Genomic DNA, 23,173 nt, shown 5'->3' on the forward strand with positions numbered 1-23,173 from the left:
TTTTTTAAATACGTCTAGGTATATGAATTACAAACTTATAAAATGGATATTAAAAGTGTCCCTCTGTGGCCATCTAAAATGCTAGGAAGTATGTGTTAATAACTGAACAAAGCATCTGGAGATTTTAGTACCCTGAAGAATTGTATGCCATTTGGCCTTTTTTTTCTTTTTCAATGAAACATGGTTTAGCACTGTGAAGAAATACAGAAAACATTACGCCGTGTTAGCTAAGGATAGCTGAAGTTAGTTGACACCACATCTGTAAAAAGAATATAATCTTGGCATATGCTGCAGGGATGGCTGCCACATAAAAAACACTTTTAGTACAACTGGCAGAGTTTAGTACTTTTGAGTGCCCAGATCTCACTCTGCATACTACACGCTATATTTTGTATAATCCCCACGAGGCTTATTAAACGATTATCACTCTCTGCAGTCGCCAGGAGATGCTTGGTTGACATGGATTGTCCCGCAAAATGTCTTTTTTCCTGTTGCTCTTACTATAACGGCGTGGTACCTTGTCAACATGCCCAGTAAGATAAAGTGTTACTATTCTGTGTTATAGCATTTCAAACGCCTTTATGACAAAGTATCACGTGAAGCAATGGACTGGTCATCTCCGGTGGCAATCCTTATTTCAGATATGCCCCAAATCTCTTGCTCCCATGTCCGATACCATAAGGCAGGGGTGTCCAACCTGCGGCCCTCCAGCTGCTGCAGGACTACATCTCCCATAATGCTCTTTCAGCTAAGGGGCTGGCTGAGGAGTGTGGGAGATGTAGTCCTGCAGCAGCTGGAGGGCCGCAGGTTGGACACCCCTGCCATAAGGAATAAGGTGTGTTACAATTTTTTTCGCAGTCTAGTTGAATTACAGTGGGATATATTGAAATAGTTTTGCTGCCATATTTATTGTAGAGTTTGGTGTAATTTTTGATGACATGTAATATTTTAATATAGCTACAAACTACTGACCTTACCCTAAACCCATCTGCTTGCAGACCCAGTGAGTAAGCTCATCATCCCAAGCATCGGCACATACGTGATGGTCAGATGCAGACCTGTGAATGGTTAGGAGGGACCTCACACCTTTAGACAGAGTAACTGGAATGGAAAAAGAAGGCAGACAAACATTGTTAGTTTAATTTTACTTTGATTATTTATCCAATCCCTGTTTTCTTACCCCATTTTAAATGGAGCATGTATTACACATCTGTGTCTACTTCAGCTAAGGGAATACATTCTATTTCTACATTAGCCTGGGTGAACAGGTAGCAATAATAATAATAAAGCACATAAATAAAAGTAATATGTACCAAAAGGTTTTTTTTATGTTAGTACAGAGTGGGCAGTGACAGAAAAACCAAATTTTTGTTTTACATAAATTCAATATGTGTAAGGTGTTGGTCACATCATAGCTTAAGCCTATAAACCAACCTCAGATGAATTTTGTTTTATGTCCTACAAAAGTGTCTCTAATGATATAATATAAACTACTAGATCCTCTTTGGAATATGTTTAAGGAGTCCTGTACATTTACCCTAGGGTGGGCTGTATAACAGATATCCATATTACAATCAGATTATTATTATATAATATAATGTGCACTCCCTTATCTACTAACTCTGCAATAAAGAGCATCATAAACCTCTGATGAGGCACTGTGTTAGTATAAATATAGAGAAAAATGATAATGATTGCAAATCACACTAGGAACAATATTATTATGAGAGGTTGTCCATTACTAGCTGACTTACCGCAGTTCCATTCATCTGAGCTGTCTTTGCAATCCACCACGCCATCACACCAGCGATCACGAGATACACACTCATGGTTGGCACATTCTAACTCATCGTTTGTGCAGGATGCTGTGATGTTAAGATTATTATGCATTAACAGGGGTAATATCAACTAGCTGTTATAAGGTTTATTGTAATATATTGGAACTTACAGCAATTCTTCTCTTCCAGTTCATCAGGACAATCTGGGAATCCATCACATATCATTGAATGTTTGATGCACATCTTGTTCACTGGGCATTCCCAAAGACCTCTCTCAGTACATCCTACAAAAACAATGAGTTTACTAAGAAAAATTAATAATAATAAAAAAAAACATATTTCACATTCACTAGTCATACAGAAAGATGGGATGGGTGAACATTTGTACAAAGGCTTTTCTTGAATGCATCTTAATTTCTGAATTGGCTTAATTAATTTATGGACACAATAAACGGAGGTTGTAACAAGGGCTACTATATATTCACAACTCTGTATTCATTTATTAACAGAATGGTTTGTCTGCTTTAGACCTGAGCATATTAAACTGTGCAACATATAAAACAATAAATGTTAGCTAACAGGTTTATAATGATTCACTATAATGCTAAAAAGCTTTTTGTGTGTAATCCAATTGCTTTGTCAATTTGTCATCCCTGAGGAAAATAGTGTAAAACGATGCCTGAGAAAAATAGATTTAAAAAAAGCTACAAATTTTGAGTTTGATACATGGGCTTGAATTGAACCTGCTCAAAAAAACAGACGTTATATGAGATGGAAAAACTACTGATAAACTCCTCTCCTTCCCCGATAATAACTACACACACACACACACACACATATATATATATATATATAAACCACACATTTTGGACACTATATGTAGGTAGAGCAATTACATTCAAACTAACCAAATTTACAATGAGGGACAGTCAGACTGAAGTTATATAGCACACATATGTCATATGCTGAAGCAGGTTGCCAACGAAACATGGGTCGGGAGCTAGGGTAGTAGCAGCTTATCAATTTTTTAGATCTCTGTCTTCCTTCCCTGTTCTATCTCTGTTAACTTGCCTGTTTATATTACTATGTTTTAGGCAGGATTGTCTCACTGTTTTGTTGCTGTATAACATAAGTCAGACATATCACCATCATGTTTAATGGTTCCTTGTTTCCTAAAACTTTAGCAAGTATTCAATAAAGGTTTGAGTGGAGGACAATATGCTCCCTTTTTAGAGATTCTTTAACTAATAATACAATATTTGAGTAAAAGTAATGTATGACCTAATGGCATTTTTTATTGGTATGTGATAATATACTAGTAATAATAAAACAACAGTAAGTTAATTAGTTCTGGTGGAGTACCCTACAGGTAAATGGGTTAAACCCTAGGGCTCCAAATAGACACAGACAGGAGAAAAAGGACAAAAAAACCTAAAGAAACTGGCCACTGCACTGTGTTTCTGTTATACATTTTTTGAATTATATATATTAATTTATAAAGTAGTTTTATGGTATTTGTATAATTTTAGGCCAGCGCCTTTTTTAATAAAATAACAGTATTGTATGAATACCACGAACTTCCCCATAAGTTGATATTATGAAGTGACCTAACAAAATACATGTAGTAAGTTGTTTACTATGATTTAACTTATGGAATTGTAAAATGAAGTGTATGAAATAGAATGTTCAATATATAATTTTTATTATTATTTGTTTTATATAGCACCATCATATTCTGCACAATAGGTAAACAGGACATAGCAAATAGTATATCACATAACAATTCGACTTAAAGAAACAAGGGCTAAGGAGGGCCCTGTTTAAACGAGTTTACAATGTAGAGATTAAAGTATAAAAATACTTCCTTAATTTGCAAACAAAGTGCTAGCTACTGTAGATCAAAAGAAGACTAGTCAGACCACAAGATTTCAACATTCACTGGCTACTTTACTACTTAACAAAAGAACATGTCACAAGTACACATCTTATTGATGCATTTCTATTTATTAATTCATATAACTCATTGCTGGCATGCTATATTTTGTTACAAGTTGATGGCTCCCATTTGATCAAAAGTTCTTTCCAATTCTGGAGCCACTAAAATAAACCAATTTTCTTGCCAGCTTAGCTGATTATTTCAGCTAACTTTTGCCAGATGTTTTTTTTTTCACAGACCTCTTTTCCCATTGTTTTGGATTTAGACTTTGTGTTCTCGGAGACGAGTTCAGAGATCCAATCGAGGTAATACTGAGTCGAGGTGTAAATTCCAGGGCTTTGTTTCTGGCCAGAGTCAAAGCCCCAGCTGGTAAAGACAACCACAGTGTAGAACTTGGCTTTGCTTCCTTTGCACATCAAAGGTCCTCCACTGTCACCCTGGCAGCTATCGATGCCTCCATCGTACCAGACTGGGCAGTTGCAGCATCTGAACAATGTGTGATGGTTCAGTGGGTCCTTCCTTGAGGACACCCCAGCCTGCAATGCAGCAGTCATCCATTTTGCTCAGAATTGCTTGTTTGGGAGGAATGCAGGCAGGCTGCGTGCATTTGTTAAATAAGATCGCCTTATTCAGCATGAGCAAGGTGATGTTGTTGTGTTCAGTTTCAGGGTTATATTACTCATGTTCAATCTTTTCCATTATACTTCAGATCTGAACATTTAGCCCTGTGTCTGATAGTTGGTTGGCACCAAACACAAGTCTCCAGGAAAAATATTTATCGCCGCAATCCTTAAAACAATGGGCAGCTGTCAGAACCCACAAATGATTCAAAATGACACCTCCGCATAAATGAAAATAATCACGTTCAACGGCCTCCTGGATACTAACTATCCATGGCCGCATCCTTTCCTCCCACCACATGGGAGCCATGGGAGACCCCTCCACTAGGGGGTCTGTTTCCACAACCTCCATATTCATAGTTCTCAGATGCACTGATTAGAGCACATTAAAGACAAAAATCACACATAGCTTCATGGTTATTATTATTTATTTTTTTATATAGCACCATAAATTTCTGTAGCGCTATACAACGGGTATACAGGACATAACAATGCACAGAATATATATATACCTGAGACAATAATGGCATCATAAAGGCAGAACAATCTATTCACAAACGAATACTTGTGAAAAACAGGCAAACCAAGTAAGGGAAAAATAAATCAATATAATATAAATATCTAAAACAAAAAATGTAAAAAAATCTCCTATTACTGTATTTGGTCAATTATAAAACAAGGTTTTTTCAAGAGCAAATGCCCTGAAAAATACCCCTCGTCTTATATTTGAGGTCATCTTATAATCAGACCTCAAATAGAGGTCTGACTACAAGACTAAGATCCAGATCCCCCAGAGCTGCTGGGAACCTGGATCCTCCTCTGCTGCTGTCGGCACTTCCTCTGGGGCTTCTATGACGGAGTGCAGGCGTGACATGACCTTCCGGTACTCCACCATGGAAGCCACAGTGGAAGTACCGACCGGCAGCAGCGGAGGTGGTCTGCGCGATGTGCACAGACATTCACCAGCTGCCAGAGAGGAGGATCCCCCGCAGCGCTGCAGGAGACCTGGATCCTCTTTCTGGCAGCCGATGAACGTCTGCACAATGCGCGTAGACAACCTCCACTGCTACCCGACACTTCTGCCACCAGCAGAGGTTGTCTACACGCATCGCGCAGATGTTCAATGGCTGCCCCTTCTAGACACCAAGGAGTCTGGAGCATGGGTATAAGGCATATCAGAGGGGGCCGAGTGGCATATTGGGGGTTATAAGGCATATTTGGGGGGCAGAGTGGCATATTGGGGGATATAATGCACATCGGGGGGCACAGTGGCATATAAGGGGTATAAGGTATATTCACGGGCAGAGTGGCATATCCAAGGGGAATAAGGCATATCAGAGGGCAATGACATATGGAGGATATAAGGCATATCTGAGGTGGCAGAGGGGCATATCTGGGGGTATAAGGCATATCTGGGTGGGACAGAGTGGCATATAAGAGGGCACAGTGGCATATCTGGGGGGCATAAGGCATATAGGGGATATAAGGCAAATGTGCATAACTGGGGGGGCAGATTGGGAAATAAAAACAAGAAATGCATTTTTCTCAAAGTTTTTTTATTCCACTGTTTTTTTTAACATCCTGTTTGTTTATTAAATTATTTCAAATACATGAAAAATTTACATTTTTTTATCGGATTAATCTAAAAAATAATTGGCCAATTAAACGATTATGAAAATAATCATTAGTTGCAGCTCTAAAATAAATATATATATATATATATTTGTATGGAAGTATGAACTGTAATGGAATATCTAGTGGTACAATGTATATAGGGATACTAGAAACTGCTTCCAGAAATATATATTATAGATTGTCATATTAAATTGCAGACTGGTAGTAAAGGGTTAAGATTTTACAATTTCTTCCATGGTTATTACTTTTGTGCCATCATGCTTATACTGATATTGACAGATGCACGGATTTCGTCTTACAGACATTTAAAATATAACCAAGTTAGTTCCTAATCCCACTGAATCCTTTTATCCTAATAAAGTCAGGGACAATTTATACGCGTCCTGCCTGAGCCAGCAATTTAGAAAGAAGATGTACCATGATCGTGCATATATGGAATATGAATGAGTCCTTCAAGCATCAAAGGCAGAGGCCGTCCTCAGCCGCGGTCAGTGTAATGTCACAGTGACACGGGAAATGTTCTAGCTGCCAAACGCCCTTCCATATTTATAGACGTTGATAAGAATTGATTGGGAAGGGCATTTAATCTTGATATTGAAAAAAAGCTTTCAAAGTGAATTTGATTATTGTCACAAGACATGTTTTATACATGGTTCTGTAGGATAATAAACAAATCTAAATAGTTTATTATGTAGCCGATATTAGATGACAGTTACAGTAAAAATATATTGAGGAGAATTAACCCAATGAACACAAAGTCCTACACAACTGAACTCCACTGGCCTTCTAGTGAAACTCAAGGTCAACATAATAAACACTGGCAACATTTTATTAAAAAAAATTAAAAATGACATTTCAATTTAACTTACCACAATTTTCCTCATCACTATCATCTTCACAATCTGCTTCTCCATCACATCTTCTGGAAGCCAAGATGCAGCGTCCAGAACGGCACTTGAAATGGCTAGGGGAGCATTCTGCCAAGGGAACAGAACTGTAAGTTATATCCTTGAATCAATTCAAACACAATGTTTTTTTTACTATCACAATGTACACCAAAACCCTAGTTTGACCACAGGAACATATACTCAATTCCCACCTGAATTCCAGTTCTTCAAAAGAGGTCCCATGTAATCTTATATAGACTCTCAATAACAAGCTTCGGCTTTTAACCTTTTCACTCGTATATTATTTTCCCTTTTCACCCTTCCTCATCATTTGTGTCAGTATTTTTCTGGCCTTCTCTAAATGTATTTTTAATAAGATAACATCTGTTCGTTTTGTACAAATGTATGTACAAAATGAAAAAGTAAAAAAAGACCTTAATTGTTCCTTAAGCAGAGGTTAAAATGACACAAACAAACCCTCTGTTCCTCTTTTGATCTTGTGGGATTTAAATATTCGAATAGGTGGCCAATACACAAGTAAACTACTTCTATTGCTCCATGAGTTTTCTTCACTTCATCTGTGCTCTATGGCCTTTGAATTCAGATACTGCGTTCTTGTTCTTTCAGTTGCCACAGAGTTTAAACAACCCATACTTCAATTCTTAGCCAAGTCTCTGCAAGGTTTAGTTTTGGTTGAGCTAATAACATAATTTTATTCCTGTTTAACAATTAAAACATAGGACTTTAATTTGCGATTAAGGTCATTTGCAGGATTTATATTTATACCCCCTTAAAATCACAGAACATTTGCATTCTTGCCAGGGGGTGTAACAAAAATAAAAAAAGCATATGCGTAACAGAATCCTCTGGCATTCTAACCTTCTACATCCTCATCAGGCATAAGGCATGTTTGGTTGTCTAATTTTTCATCTGGGAACTGGGTACAGTCTGTATCCTCTGGCCACTGTAATCCCACAATACCAAGCACAGATTCACATCGCTCTTTGGCATGTTTACAAAGTGACCTGCAAAGAAATAATACTCTTTTGGTTATTTGCATATTTTATCCAGAAATCCTGGCTGCACCTAAAGTGTTAAATACAACCAGTGTCACCATCAGAAATGTTAGGGCCTCTTACAGTACAAATGGTCTTAGCCCCTCCCCAAATGACCCCCCCACACACACCACCAGGATTTTCTCTTCATCCAACAGGCAGGCTGTTTGGGGGCAAAGATGGCACAGGCAGGCTGTTTGAGGGTAAAGATGGCACAGGCAGGCTGGTTTGGATACTGATAAGCTACTTGGGCACAAAGATGCAACAGACAGGCTGTTTGGGGGCACAGGCAAGCTTTTTGGGGACAAAGATGGCACAGACAAGCTTTCTTTCCTGATTGATTGAGACCTCTTTCACTAAGAGCTTTCATTTCAGAGTGTTATTGTTTGTATAGGTATGTTACTGTGCGTGTGAGAGAGGCAGCACCACGCCAGCTCGCACAGAGTGTGTATGTATACACACACAGCTCTTTTCATTAAAAAACAAGGACATTTCTAGCTGTGCTAACATAATTTTAAAATGGTTTTCAAATTTTTAAAGTTGGATTATACTATAAATCAGACTTAAAAATACAAGGAAGACAAAACTCTGCAAGGTCTCCTCCAATGCCTAAAAAGCTGATTTTGCACTTGAGCTGGATTTCCGTGCAATTTTATTTGTGAGTGCATTTCTAATAAATTGTTTAATTATATTTGTGTAGTATACGGTGCTGTGGTATTGTTTCTTTCTTCCTTCCTTCCTATATACCCATTTTTGAGCCCCAGGGAAAAAATGTGTGAAAACATTAAAGTCGAATTAGCTAACACAACGTGCCATTGGAACACAGGAGTGATAGTTGCCCTTAAAAACACAAGGAAATTTTTAAGTGACACCATGCGTATGTATTGAAGCGTCAGGGGTGATCCTAGGGTTAGTGGCCCCCTTGTATGTAAGTGTACAATGATAGAGTAAGTGAGTGTTAGTTATGGGGGGGGCGGATGAAATACAGCACCCTGGTAGCACTAACCCTAGTCTTGTCCCTGTTCTCAGAGTGATTGGTGGAACAATGGATAGGACAGTGGGATGGACATGGGACAGGCTAATAATAAAATATCTAACAGAGGCCCTGGTCGAGAAGTTACTGCTATTACACCAAAAGCTTTTCCTTTTCATAGACACCATCCTCACCAAGTTAGTCTATTTTGCTGTACGGTTAATACATATAATGTACGCAGGCTTGCTTTAGCACACACTGTTCTGCTGGAGAAATCATTGTTTATAAAGCAGAACAACATTTTTGCTAGTTTTGTTCTATTTTATATGGAAAACCTTTTTTTTCCTGTAATAAGGGAATACAGTTATATGCTAATTTCCATTTCTTTTGCAACTCCCTTTGGCAGGAAGGGACCTACAAAAGTCACCTTCACGAATGGAAAAAAAAACAAAAGCTGCTTATAAAAACATCCCATCCCTAGGATAATAATTACAATTTATAGAAAATCACCATCACAGATAATAACCTTTTAGGTACCCAAGCATGAGAAACATATTGCATCACAATGCATTTCTATACCTGGGAACTTTGTGGGGTGGGCTACTCGGAGCTATCCCATTCTCTTGCGGATTGTCTTTGTTGGGGGCAGGGGGAGCTGTGAATGAGGCCACAGGCTAGGCAAGGCTAACCTCAAAAAGCCTTAAATGGGCCAGGAGTAAGAGGGTAAGTGGGTGGGGAGTGGGTGCTCCCTGCCAGAGACAGAAGAAAGTGACAGCACTTCACCAGGAGACTCTAGGTCACACTCTAAGAATTCCCAGGTACATGCTTTTCACCCACCTCTGTCACTTAATGTGTTAAACTGATAATGGGTTCATCATTGGTAGGCTATAGATTTTGAGGTAATTATACCTGCATGGTGGTATCCGCTGACTGGTCTCCGGTTCGCACTTTGGTACTAGAATGGTACATGCAAAATACATGAGATATTTGTAACAATTTGTTTGAACAAGGGCTGGGAACAGAGATGATTCCCAGCTTATGGAAGCCTCTTTCTGAGTTCTGTGACCAAGATAGTTTGGGAAATGGGTATAGTTGTAGGGTAGGTTCATACACAGCTCTAAGGTTATTGGTTCACACTGACCTACAAGTGAAAAGGACAAACAACAATTAGTAAATCACATCACATATAAAGAAAGACTTGGGTGTCCTATATATCATCTTTACACCTTTCTTCTGGATCTATCAGTACATCGATAGAGAATAAATATACTTCATGGACTTTTTCCAGATGCAATTTTTATTTGTACTAATATGTTACATAGTTTGTAACTTTGTTTGCAACCACTTTCTGGCACCCAGGGTTTTCTGGGAGAGGAGGCAAAAACTAGCAAGGGTAAATGTGCCCCTGTAGGAATGTGCAGGGTACAAGATTGCCAATCTTGTACCCTATGCTTTCCTGCAGGGCACAGTGAAAAAAGTGCTGTGAGGAGCCCAGCACGATCACATAACATGCATTACGTAACCCTGCCTCACTGCACCTGCTTAACCACACTCCCCGCAGGAAAGCACAGGTCAGTCTGTACAATATAAGGGAGGTGAGGGGTGAGTAGTGTATGTATGTATGTATGTATGTATGTGTATACGAGTGTACGCTGTGGTGTCAGTCAGTGTGTATATGTATAGTGTATTTGTGAATGTGTGTTTATACTGTTGTGTCAGAGTCAGTGTGTTTCTGTGTATATGTATAGTGCTAGAGTCAGTGTGTGTGTGTAAATGTATAGTGTCAGAATCAGTATGTCCACTGCATTTTAGTTCCAGATTCATTTTGTATGTGTGCATAATGTTAGAGTGTGTGTTTTTATATACTGTATGTACAGTGTGTGTATGTTGTTAGATAGTGTGTGCATGGCGTTGTGTATGTTATAGTATGGCATTAGCATGAGTGTGTATGTCAGCATATAGTGAGAGTATTAGTGTATGGTGGACGAATGTGTGTACATCAATGTGGAATGTTAGTGTGTGTGTTATTGTAAGATATTAGTGTTTGTGAGTATAAGACATTAGTGTGTGTCTCTGTTAATGTATGCTGTTAGTGTGTGTTAGTGTAAGAATGGTTAACCACACCAGTGCAACAGTGAAAAGAGGTGTGTTTATGTTGTAGTGCTTCAATAAACTTTCTCTAACTGCAGACCAGGGGGAAATTATATATATATATATATATATATATATGCTTTCTTCACCACCTTTAACAATTAACTTCAGAAGGTTGAATGACACTGTCCTTTTGTGGCTATACCGTATCCCTGTTGATCAAGCCTATATCTGTGTTAGAATTCAGGACATCAGCAAGCAGTTGGCATCCTCTGCATTTATAACCATCTTACAAGCAGGGTAAAGAAGTGTTAATGTACATACTGCAGTTTGTCTTGTTGTGAGGCGTTCCACAGTTGGGATCATTGGCACATGCTCCTGAACAGGCTTGAGAAATACACTTTGGATCTCCTTCTTGGCATACCTGTCCTGCAGGAAATAGGCACCATTCAATATTTCACAATATGAGTATATGTACCACTACCGGGTACTCTTTGGTCAATACATCAGCCACAGACTGATGGTTTCTCAAATCTGTAGCAATTTATAGTGGCATAGCCCATTGTACTTGGCTCTGGAAAGAACCTCTTCCCATATCATCCCTCAATATATCACTAAAAATACCTCTCTCCATCTCTCTAAATAATAGTTTCTATAATATATTTATATATAGTAGTATTTAATCCGTTGGTCTATGTTGAGGGGTTTTCTAATCACCCAAAGACATGGTGGGATGCTCTGGGTAAAGAAAGACATTGAGTGCTATTTACAGAGAACAATTCTGGTGTTACCATCTGGTGAACATCCAAACAAATGATCCAATCTGCAGGCAGAATCCATTCCATGGACTTTTGCATAAAAGCTTTTTTGCACAAATGCCTATTTTTTAAAAGTAATTTATTAACATTATCTTCTTGAAAGTATTGTTATGAAATCCAGTTACATTTCCATTTTGAGTATATAGATTGCAAAGACTGTTCGATATGAATAGAGATGACCAGAACGAGAAAGTCTCCTCTACGCTACAAGCTATTAGCTATTTAGAGAGCCTATGGTAATGTGAATTTAAGAATTAAATAAATGTTGTGTTGTGGTAGGGAGATGGTACACCAGGTAGCATAAAAAAATAATTTTAAGATAGAATCAATACTTATAATATAAACATATGTGCACATCATATACTATGAATATGTGTTCTCAAGCCCCCAGGTATTGTATTATTTTAGCTGAATGCAAAAAGTGTGAATATAGGATTTCCCTGTTCACGTATCCTGACCTGGGAATTTAGAAGAATAAAGTGAACATGCACATGGGCAGCTCCTCTGAAAACAGGAGAACTTGATGAACCCCAGGAGTCCATATTTGATGCTCCAGACCTCCCAGAGCTGAAGTCTCCAAGAGTTTTGGGTATGAAGACAGGGGAAGAAGGTAGGAGCCTGCCTCTTTATAAGCTAGCAGGTTACACAAGGAGCCTTGGGGGCTCATCCTGTCACAATATATATATATATTTATTGTAAATTGCCTCTACAGTGTTAATAAACCACCCCATCTTAATAAGTTGAGATATAGCAAAATAAAGACCTCAATCACATATGCCAAATTAAGCAAATGTGCAAATATTTTAAATGGGTAGGGGGTGAACTTGAATCTGAAGAAAAAATAACAATAACAATGTGCGACCTTGAAATTGTGGTAACCTTCGAGGCATGGAGGGCTAGATATCCACTCTTCTCAACAGAATATCTGTGTGTAGCTGGGGTGGCAAAGCCACTCTTTCGTTGGAACTAGGTTATTACTATATAGCCAAGTTGCTGTTACAGCTGTAAAAGCTAAACTACATGGCCCAAGTAAATATTTGGAATTCTCCTAGCTTTCTCCTCATTGTGTAAAAATAAAGTAACATGATATGGAAAATACACAGTGCATTGGTTGTTCGTATTTGCTTTTACAATATTACAGGCACCGCTACTATTTTATTTTACTAATTTATTTTGAATATACCATACACTGTATTGTTTCAGTTGTGCTGTATTTCACAAATTGTATCCGAGATCTTCCTTTGATATTAGGACAATAAAAGTAAAAATGGGGTTGAAGGTTTCTTATCTGCCGTCAAATTCTATGTTTCTAAATTTTCCATTAATGTTTAAATATAATTAACTTGCCCAACTTGTCTCCCGTCCTTTTGGCCACACTGTTCATGAAGTTTGCTTCCCTTAGATGCTAGCATAGTCCTTGTAGCTTGAAGGATTACCTAAATTGAGCCATTCACTTACCCTTACTTACAGTGCAGTTCTCCTCATCGCTGCCATCTTTACAATCACTGTCTCCATCACAGCGGAAGGCACTAGGAATGCACTGCCCATTCCTGCACTCGGTGAGACCCTGACTATGACATGCTAGAAAAATTAAACCAATCACCCATTAATCATATAATCTATACACGTTCCTAAATATATTTAATACAAGTGCCCTGTACCATATCAGATTCTGTATGAGTCATACGTGTGACTAGCTCTCAAGATGCTTTTTATGCAATTAAATCCTTATCTAAAAGGACTGATACCCCAATACTTAACTCTTCAACAGTTCTAAAACAAGTGAAGTAAGAAAATAATAATGCTGAATCGACAGCTAATGCTAAATCACCTTAGCAAGTATAAAAGAAGCTGGATATACTGTATGTCTTAGACATTTATTGATTTGACTTGCTAAACTGTTTACATGTGCAGACTCAGAGTTACATGAAAAGCTGTTTAGAAATGCACAGTGGTTTTGACAATGAATGAAACTTACAGCAGTTGACTTCATCAGACTTGTCTACACAGTCATGGTCACCATCACAGACCCATCTTAAAGTTATGCATCGTCCATCTCCACACTGGTAGCTATGTAATGGATTACAATCTAAGAAGCAGACAAAATGGCAGCTTCTGAATTATCATGGCAAGGCCGGTTATAGTTACAGTTTAATAGACTATACTTGCTCATTAGCCCAATGCGGGAGTTTTAATACTAAATTACAAGCTCTATCCTACATTCAGCTTCATTGTGGCCTTGGAGGGACAGGTTCAAGCTCCGCTGCTGCGTATTTGTGCTTCTGTAACAGTATTCAGTTTCCCAGTTGCTATATCATACTAGAAGTTGCTTTCATTCTGGTGAGCTTATAGTGCGCTCCACTAAGTGCACTATATTACTAAGCGCACTAATTCTACTAAACTTATAGTACACATTTAAACACATCGATGCGTTTCTGTGTCGATAAATGAATTACATACCACAACTCTGCTCGTCACTTAGATCTCCACAGTCATCGTACCCATCACATACAAGGCTGTGGTTAAGGCATTTCCCTGTATTGCACCGGAACTGATGATCACTGCAGTCTAAGAAAAAAATATACACCAGATGGAAGAAGAACGCCAGCATTGCACAGGGCCTACGGTAAAGTTTGGTGAAGGATGGATAATGGTTTGGGGCTGTTTTTCATGGTTTGGGACCCTTAGTTCCAATGAAGGGTGATGTTAAAGTTACAGCATACAAAGACATCTTAGACAACTGTTTCTAACTTTGTGGCACCAGCATCCAATTTCCAGTTCCAACAGAGCCCTGACCTCAACCCCTATAAACACCTTTGAAACACAGATTGTGAGTCAGACCATCTCATCCAACATCACTGCCTAACCTCACAAATGTTGTTTTGGCGGAATAGGCACAAAGTCCCACAAGCACACTTCACTCCTAATGGGACATCCAACACGCTGATAAAGGTTTGAAGGTCAGGTGTCCACATACTTTTGGTTTTATAGTATAATATAATTAAATACATTAGTATTCTTCTCAGGTGTATTTTTGTTCAGAAAGATTGTCTTGCTGGAACTCAAATTGATCTCTCACACTTTCCTAGAAGCTCAGAATATTTCCTGTGAATATGGATATTCCAGCACTTTGCCGCAATATAAATCATAAATAACATGTAGAAACATCCAGCAATGTGTGCATAGTTTACTTTGTGTAGATAGTATAAGTTGGTCATGTCCAGTAAAAAGTAGAACGGTGCCATACTTTAAGCATTGGAAGTGTTGGGACGTGCACACTAACCATCCTTGTTACACACAATGGAACCATAAAACTAACCATTGCCACTAGGATTACTACTGATATAGTTATACTGATATGTACTGAAGAGCTATGTCATTTATAGGAATAGTGTGCAAGTTAAAACATAATGTGACAAACCTATACCTTTCCTTCATAACAGCAGCTGACGTTACTTTTCTTTCCATGTAAATCATAATAACATTCTGCATGAAAGACATTTATGTATTAAATCTATTTAATAAATCTTAGGGATTGATGACATCAGGTGAATATGCTGCTTATACATACTGTCAAGGTAATTATGTATTTTGACGAAAATGATAGTGGAACTATATACGATAAAGAGACAGGAATTTATTGAGATTTTTATCCATTTAGTTCCACTGTCATTCAAGCTTATCTGAAGTCACAGGGTCAGTAAAACGCTTAGCGTAAAATTATTAGGGACACACAGGTTTCACATTCGTTTGTAGACAGAAATACAGAATTTGGTGATGGACAAGAACAGTCCAGGCTACCTAATGTGCCTGTTTTTCTCCTGTCATATGCACCAGATGTTATTTGTTCCTTGGTCTTGCCTTATATTCATGATATCCCAGGCATGTTTAAATTCTCTACCACTCACTTACCACTTCTGCATCTACCAGTGAATACTTTACACCTATACCTCCAGCTCTGCAATTCTGAACCACAATTACAAATTTTATTTTTTTGGTAAATTTTCAAGCACCATGACTTATGACACTTGTGATTGAAGCTACAAAGACACACTGGGCTATGTGCCTCTCTAAAGGGTTAACGTGGCTTCCAACCATAAACTCAGGCATGAGAATTGGCTTTTTTTCCAACTAAGCACAAGATGGGTGTGAGGAGTGGTATAAATGGGCTCTATGCCCTCTCTCCCAAAGTTTTAATTTTATTATCCTCTGCCATGCATGGAGAAAATCCAAAAAATTATGAGCTTCCTATTGGTAACTAGGGGTATAAGGAAAAATATTTGATTTATTTGCTGTGGGTAATTTATATAAATATTTGAGAGTTGCAGGGCCTCATCAACAACTCTGAAATGTATTGGCAAACAACCTGGTGGGCACATGTAGGAGCGTTGCACCATACCCCTATATATTTACTTATTTGGTTGTTTAAGGCTAGTTGGTGTGCCTTTTTCTGCATATGTTTATTTAGCTGGCAAACAACCATGCAGTGTTACCATGTAAGGCCATGCAACCTCAGTAGAGTCTGGTGAGTAGGGTAAACCCTTTAAAGGTGGGTATAAAAGTGCATTTATACCCTCACTGTGGATGGACTAAAGAAGAAGCTCCAAGTATTCACCAATAAAAAAAGAGACCTTACTTGCATAAAAAGAAAATTGCCAGGGGTTGGCTCCAGACCTTCCACAATTAGCAAATAAACTGAAAGATAATTTTTTTTAAGTCCCTCTTTTAAATTAGGATTTTCTACCTTTTTAGAATTTTGAAACAACTGTGATAGAAAATATTTTTTTTACTTTTTGTTTAGAGTGTATTTTTGTTTGTGTGTTCTTTTTGGTTGGCCTTCTTATACAGGATAATATAGGAGAAGGAATACTGTAATCCCAATGACTTACTGCAATGTACCTCGTCGCTCCAGTCATCACAGTCATTGTATCCATTGCACATCAACTGTCTAGGTATGCAGATTCCATTGTTACACAGAAAGCTGTCATGTTCTCCACAAAGCGCTAAAACACAAAGAATGAGGGTTATAGTAACAGGGTGCAAAGATAACATTAGTCAGTGAGCACTAAAACATACTTTATGGTTAGGACTAAGCACGGATAATGTATTCACATGAACAGGTAAGAGGATCTTGATACACCGGCCAACAAGCAAATGGCTGGTTTCTACAGAAGCATTTCTTTGTAAATATGGGATTGTCCTACAATATAGATATCTCTCTTTTTTTGCAAAACACTGTTAATATACAATGTACTTCTGGTATCCCAATAAGAATAAAATGAAAAGTTTTGAAGACATAATGCCTGAAAACAAAGGCTAAAACATCTAACACCATATTTATGAATGATATCATCCACGGATAATGAATTTACAGTGTGTTCGGTCACGCTATACAATGTAAGGAGAATACAAAGAAGTTCAACATATCTGAAAATAAAAGTGATGCAATCAATGGAATTTTCCTTAGGATCGCTCCACACTTTCTGCTTAGCACTACAATCACATATAAACAAGTATTTGAGATGAGGTGTAATTCTTCTGAAAAGCTATATTTTTTTTAGATATAAGGCATGCTTGATTCCCATTATGTTATAAAGATCCTTTGTTTCCCTGGATTAGGAATTACACAGTGATATATCATTGGCTACACATTTAACATGTTTTGTACTTAGTATCAAACTCTGTTTGGTATGTCGCCCTATGTTCTCTTAAGTAAACCAAATTGGTAAATGCTAATACCCTTTGGGGTTCAGTAAATTACATATGATCAGGTTCAGATAAATAAGGCAAGTGGTTCGATTACCTCCTGTCCCAAATGCTGGAGAAGCATTGTGACACAAGGGACAAGAAACACACATTCTTTAAAGTTGGTAACTGGAAACAGTATGGGCTTTTAAATAACACTAAGCTTCAAATAACATTTGGTTATAGTGTATTCATCATTCCAATACATTTTACCTATTATATTACCGTATCTTTTTGAGTACTACTGCAGGAATGCTTTTAGCCTCTCGGTACCTCAACTGTTAAACCCCAAACTACTACTTTCTAAAATAAATATCAATAAAAAAAGCAAACATCCAGTTGATTCAGGCTCTTGAAGTCGAGGGACTTTATAAATGCCTCCTTTATCCTAACCCTTAAAGTACTGTATGTAGCTATACTTTTTTTTGAACAACCTGGATTAAGATCTTTTCATTCTTCTTCCCATTTTTGAACCCTCTTTGTTATTCATGGAGATGGGCTTTTGGATCTAAATTTAAAGCGGTCATACAGAACATGGCCAGATCAGTGCCATTATCATGCAGATGTTGACCTTCTGTTGAAGAGGCAGAATTGTACGAAGCATTGGCTAAAAACCTGGTGCCTTGTTAAGAAAAACATATTTACCTTTCCATATAAAATCTAAAGACAATTGTGATACCTTTTAAAAGGCCAGCATTATCATAGAATAAGATGTAGAATCCGATATGCTTTCAGTACTTCAATCGTCCCTTTTTTAAAGCCAAATGTTCTAATTATCTGGGACCAGTAAATTGTGAATATATTTGTTGGCTTAATGCTCAATTACATTACATTTATTTATATAGTACTATCAGATTCCGTGGTGCTGTTACAATACAGGAGAGTGAAAATAATTTACAATTAATAAGACATCATAATATTCATTAAAAGAAACTGGTCTATTAGGTGGATAGTGGTAGACTTGTCAGGAATTGTGGACGAAGGGGATGGCCGAATAATCATACGCTCTGTCTTTTAGATGTTAAGCTTTATGATGCAATTCCAGAAAGATAGTTGGTGATTCAGCTTCAATTAAAACACAGGGTGAAAGGTCAGGAGAGAAAATGTAGATTAGGGCTTCATCCATGTATAAGTGGTTATGGAAGCCAAAGGAAGATACTGGTCCAAGAAAAAAGGTGTAGAAAAGGTGTAGAAAAGTAGAGGCCTTAGAGCTGATCTCTGAAATTAGGGTAGAAGAATAATTACAAGAGAAGGAGACAACTAAAGGTCAAAAAGGTATGATTTGTGCCAAGGGAGAGCCATATCACAGATGCAACGCACATGGGGGAAGAATAAGGAGCATGAAGCATGCTCAATATGCATATAATAATATATAATATACATCTGATTTCTATACCATTTGCATTTTTGCCCATTGTACTTTCATATTCTCAATAGTTTATAAAACTAAAAATACAAAGAAATAAAATATACATTTATCACACATAATGGAATCGAGCTTATCGTATCCAAGACTACTCAATTTATAATAAACCGTGACAGTGGAACGTACTTTGTAAAAAGGTTTAACAAACATAAATCACATATTCTGGATTAAACACTGGGAATATTTTCAAAGCTGTTAATACTGAGTTTCATTATATTCAATTGTATCTAACTTTATGAAAAGTATAGTATATTAATAAGGGTCTGTTTGAAACAAGCAGATGAGCATAATTTATACATTTTTTCTCAATATATATACAATATATTGACATTTTACTAGGAAGTTCAAATAGTTATTTCTTTTGCTGAAGTTCAGTGGTTTTATTAAATTATCTCATGGTTTTTAAAGCAAATAACTGGTTTCAGTGGAATCATGTCCTTGTTAATATGGAGTTGTCCAAGATGATCAATGTTTTTCTTTTTACTAAAGTCCGTTAATATACAGTGTATACCTGTTATATCAATGTGATTGCATTTAATACAGTGTGTCAATATGAGTATGTAAAACATCTCTGTTTCAAGACTTCAAAAGTCCTTTTTCAGATTAAAAATGTCTCACAAAAACAAATGGTAGAAAATGACTCTTTAGTCGGTGAAAAAGTAATAAGTTACCAGGCAATACAGCACAGCTGCGGGGACTTTTTTCATAGTGCCAAAACTTGGCAAAAACTTTTTTTCCCTGTGGTTCTCAATTCTTCACTGCTCTAGATAGGAAATTTGATATGGTGAGTTGAAGTATCCAATGTTTGGCTGCTTTTCCAACAATTCCGCAGTGTATGTAAACTGAGTGGAAATTTGGGGAAGTATAGAAGCCGTGAATGAAAGATAGAAGTAATTGAGTAATTTCCATTACAATTGGATCATTTTATTTGTCTGTTTATCAACAAGCCAGATTAACTCTTTCCGTACAAAAGTTGTTACTATCCTACGTAACGCAAGTCATATTCCCTTTTTCCGTGTATGATGTACCCACACAAACTAAACATTATTTTTTTCAGGAAAAATAGGGCTTTCATTTAGAAACACAGAAACTCGTGGTAAATAATAATTGTGAGTGCTAGTATGTAAAAACCTATAATAACTGTATTTTTGCAATTTTGCTTAGAGTTTCTTCTACACAGTAGGTACCGCTGATGAACAATGACCCAAGTTATGTTTGGCAACATCCCATGATTCCAGATAAACCTCATATATTTTCTTATATTCTAGAGGGTAACATCTAACCCTTATGTAGTAAGGTAGTAGTTTTAACAATTCTGGCTTAGGGGGTTTGGGGGTAGTGAACGGAGGGAGGAAGGTTCGTTATAATTTGTACATGCAGTGCTAGGGTAATGGGATGCCAGTGATTTTTTAACATTGTTTATTATTTTTGTTATCAGTGCAATATGGATAGAGATCCTTTTAGGGATCTCTCTTACATCTTATGTTTGCCAATGGTGTCACAATGACATCAATGAGCTCACTGTATTGCTTATTTATTTAATATATAAATTTTTCTTTGTGAAAAGAGGGAGAAATGTTGCTTCTAATTCTCTTTCTGTCAATATCCCCTACACTGGTCACACTGTAATCAGCAATCAGGGCTCTATAGCCGATCGCAATGCCTGAGATCAGCCAGTAGGTGGCGCAATCAGAGATAAGAATATTTGCTCTCCTCCAAAGAGGTCCCTGTGAGTGTCAGCAGTGACACGTACCGAAAGGGAATGCAGAGTCACACTTACGCAACACCCAGCGCTCGCACCCAGCTCCGTTACACGCAATTGACCATCAGGAAGCTTATAATGCTGGCTTCTACTGACGGTGGTGGGGGGAGTCTGTGCAGTGACTTGTTCCTGCTTGTTTCTGCTGCTGTGAAAGACACATAACGCACAGATATGTCCTAAGACACAACTTTGTGGACATGCTTGTTCATCTATAGCACAATGAAGTGGTTAAATATGCCATCTTTACATCAGGAAAAACTGTCAGACTAGATGGGCCATATGGTTTTTATCTGCTGTCAAACTATATGTTTGCAATATCACTTTTTTTCTAATAATAATGCACGTCTTCTTGAGGCAATGCAATTTACATATATTTATTTCATCTACAATCGACATGTACGCATATTTATAATCACTGGGTACAAACCACCTTTGGACTTAAGGGATTCCAAATGTATTAAGATACCACAGTGTGTGAATTGCATGTGTGTTATACATATAAGGGACAGCCATTTCACAAGCACCTGATGGAATCTCAGCCCCAGCTTCCTATAAATAAGGCTATGGACCATCTTTAGATAAATGCATAATATTTACATGTTGTGTCCTTCTATATTTTATTCATTGATAACATTTGGAATCTTTTCACATCAATTTTTTCTATGCCATTAACTTAGATTTCTTTTATTCTATTTATTTTAAATACTTCATAGATACGTCGTAAAATAGTTCCTAAATAGTATGTATAGATTGACAAAAGATATTATATAATAACATTATACTTAAATATAGCTCATGCACAATAATTTACGTAATCTTGCTAAATTTTATCAATTTCCGACACTTCTATTATAGATTTATTTTAGCCTTTGTTACAGTAAATATGACTGCATATTTAAAATTGCAAAAACATATAGGTGACCGCGCCCCTCACACCAAGTGAGTATAAATAATGCAAATAATACCAATTCAATGTAGCTTCAAGGAGATCCGAGCAGTATGTAAAGTTCAATCATAGAACAAAGAGAAAAGAAAAAAAACATCATAGTGTAGTTCATCAAAATAATTGTGTATATATATATAAAACAGGCAAATTGGACCCTTACGTTTGGTGGGGCTTATTCAAGCACATAAACCGCGTAGGGGGGTGAGCGGGAGGGATTGTTCGTCTCCCAAATAGATTTCACTCTCCACCGTGGAATTATTATTCTAGCATATTTAAAATTGTTTGTGCCAACAGGGCTGGGGCAAAATTCTAGAAGGAGTTATTGTAGAAGCCTCAACTTTCCACAGCAACTCCAACATGCATGAAGGCCCCTGCGTAAGCAGACGGACACTACCAACACTCACTTGTTTAAGTCAATTTCAGAAACATTACATGTAATGACATAAATGAGGCGTCAATGTCACAACTTACTTAACGCAAGTCATTGAAAAATTGTGCAGAAATATATTTTTTTCAAGGCATTTGATTTAAAAGTGCAGATTTCTGCCATTCTCAGCCACTTTTTCGTGTACAAGGAGCCCTTTATTGCTATTTACTAAGATAGCGGTGTTACCAAAAATGACTTTGCTTGAAACATCTCTCTGTATTACATAAACTACCACATAATTTTTACAGTTAAATTAACTATTGAGATTGGGTCACTTACCATTAATCCACAAATGAATACAACTGTCTACGTACTCCAAATGTTACCCAAAAAATGTTAACAATACACAATGTGTGAGACCAGTGATGTACGGTGTTTCTTTACCCAGAAACCAGAGACTAAACACTCCTGGCTTTTTAGCACATTTCGCATTTACTGCCTTCTTTCAGCACAAAATGTTCCAATACTTATTTTTTAAAGTTCTTTTTATCTATTTTTCTTACCAAGAAGTACTTATGTGAAACTACTTTGGCATGAAAGAGTTTAATGGCGCAGTCAGTGATCTGTATCTAACATAAAGTGCAAAGTGTTACCCAGATTATCCTAAAATGTTCTCATAATCATTTCCCTGTATTTATCACTGATGGCAAGTGTTATTTTGTTATTAGAGTTTTATACAAGAGTTGTTATTGGTATTAGATCAGCTATTTTGTACACATTCATTTATCAGATTTTTTCCATGTGGTTTGAAGGCATTTTGCAAACTGGAAACTATTTTTTTGTTTTATTTCATATTTTGCTTAATTAAATGTATAATAGTATCTCGCAGCATGAGTTCACCATGCGACACCCAAAATAGATGGAAGCTGCATAATAATCATCAACCCAGGAAGTTGTAGGAGTTTGAAGGAGAACTGAACAATTCAACTTCCAGATATCACTTTTCAATATAAAGTGCTAATCCCATTAAGCTTCTCCTGTAAGATGGGCTTGTTCTGGCCCTCCATAATGCAGAGTAATATCAGGGACTGGAGACACACTCCGTTATTAGGAAATCTTGGCGTATTGTCCAAC

At 37.2% G+C, this 23,173-nt stretch overlaps 1 protein-coding gene across 1 annotated transcript in view; it reads right to left on the bottom strand.

The window, feature by feature from the left end:
- Nucleotides 1–23,173, bottom strand: part of CORIN (corin, serine peptidase) — a 95,475-nt gene that overhangs the window by 12,483 nt on the left and 59,819 nt on the right. The window contains exons 6-16 of the mRNA XM_053458426.1: nt 16,683–16,796; nt 14,254–14,361; nt 13,772–13,882; nt 13,252–13,374; nt 11,300–11,404; nt 9,794–10,025; nt 7,736–7,881; nt 6,839–6,946; nt 1,949–2,062; nt 1,755–1,865; nt 978–1,101 (exon numbers count right to left, since the gene is read on the bottom strand). Coding sequence (XP_053314401.1) covers nt 978–1,101; nt 1,755–1,865; nt 1,949–2,062; nt 6,839–6,946; nt 7,736–7,881; nt 9,794–10,025; nt 11,300–11,404; nt 13,252–13,374; nt 13,772–13,882; nt 14,254–14,361; nt 16,683–16,796 — 1,396 coding nt within the window. The remainder of the gene's footprint in view (nt 1–977; nt 1,102–1,754; nt 1,866–1,948; nt 2,063–6,838; nt 6,947–7,735; nt 7,882–9,793; nt 10,026–11,299; nt 11,405–13,251; nt 13,375–13,771; nt 13,883–14,253; nt 14,362–16,682; nt 16,797–23,173) is intronic.

This window comes from Spea bombifrons, chromosome 1 (assembly GCF_027358695.1).
Source record: "Spea bombifrons isolate aSpeBom1 chromosome 1, aSpeBom1.2.pri, whole genome shotgun sequence".
In the NCBI taxonomy this organism is placed as follows: Eukaryota; Metazoa; Chordata; class Amphibia; order Anura; family Pelobatidae; genus Spea; species Spea bombifrons.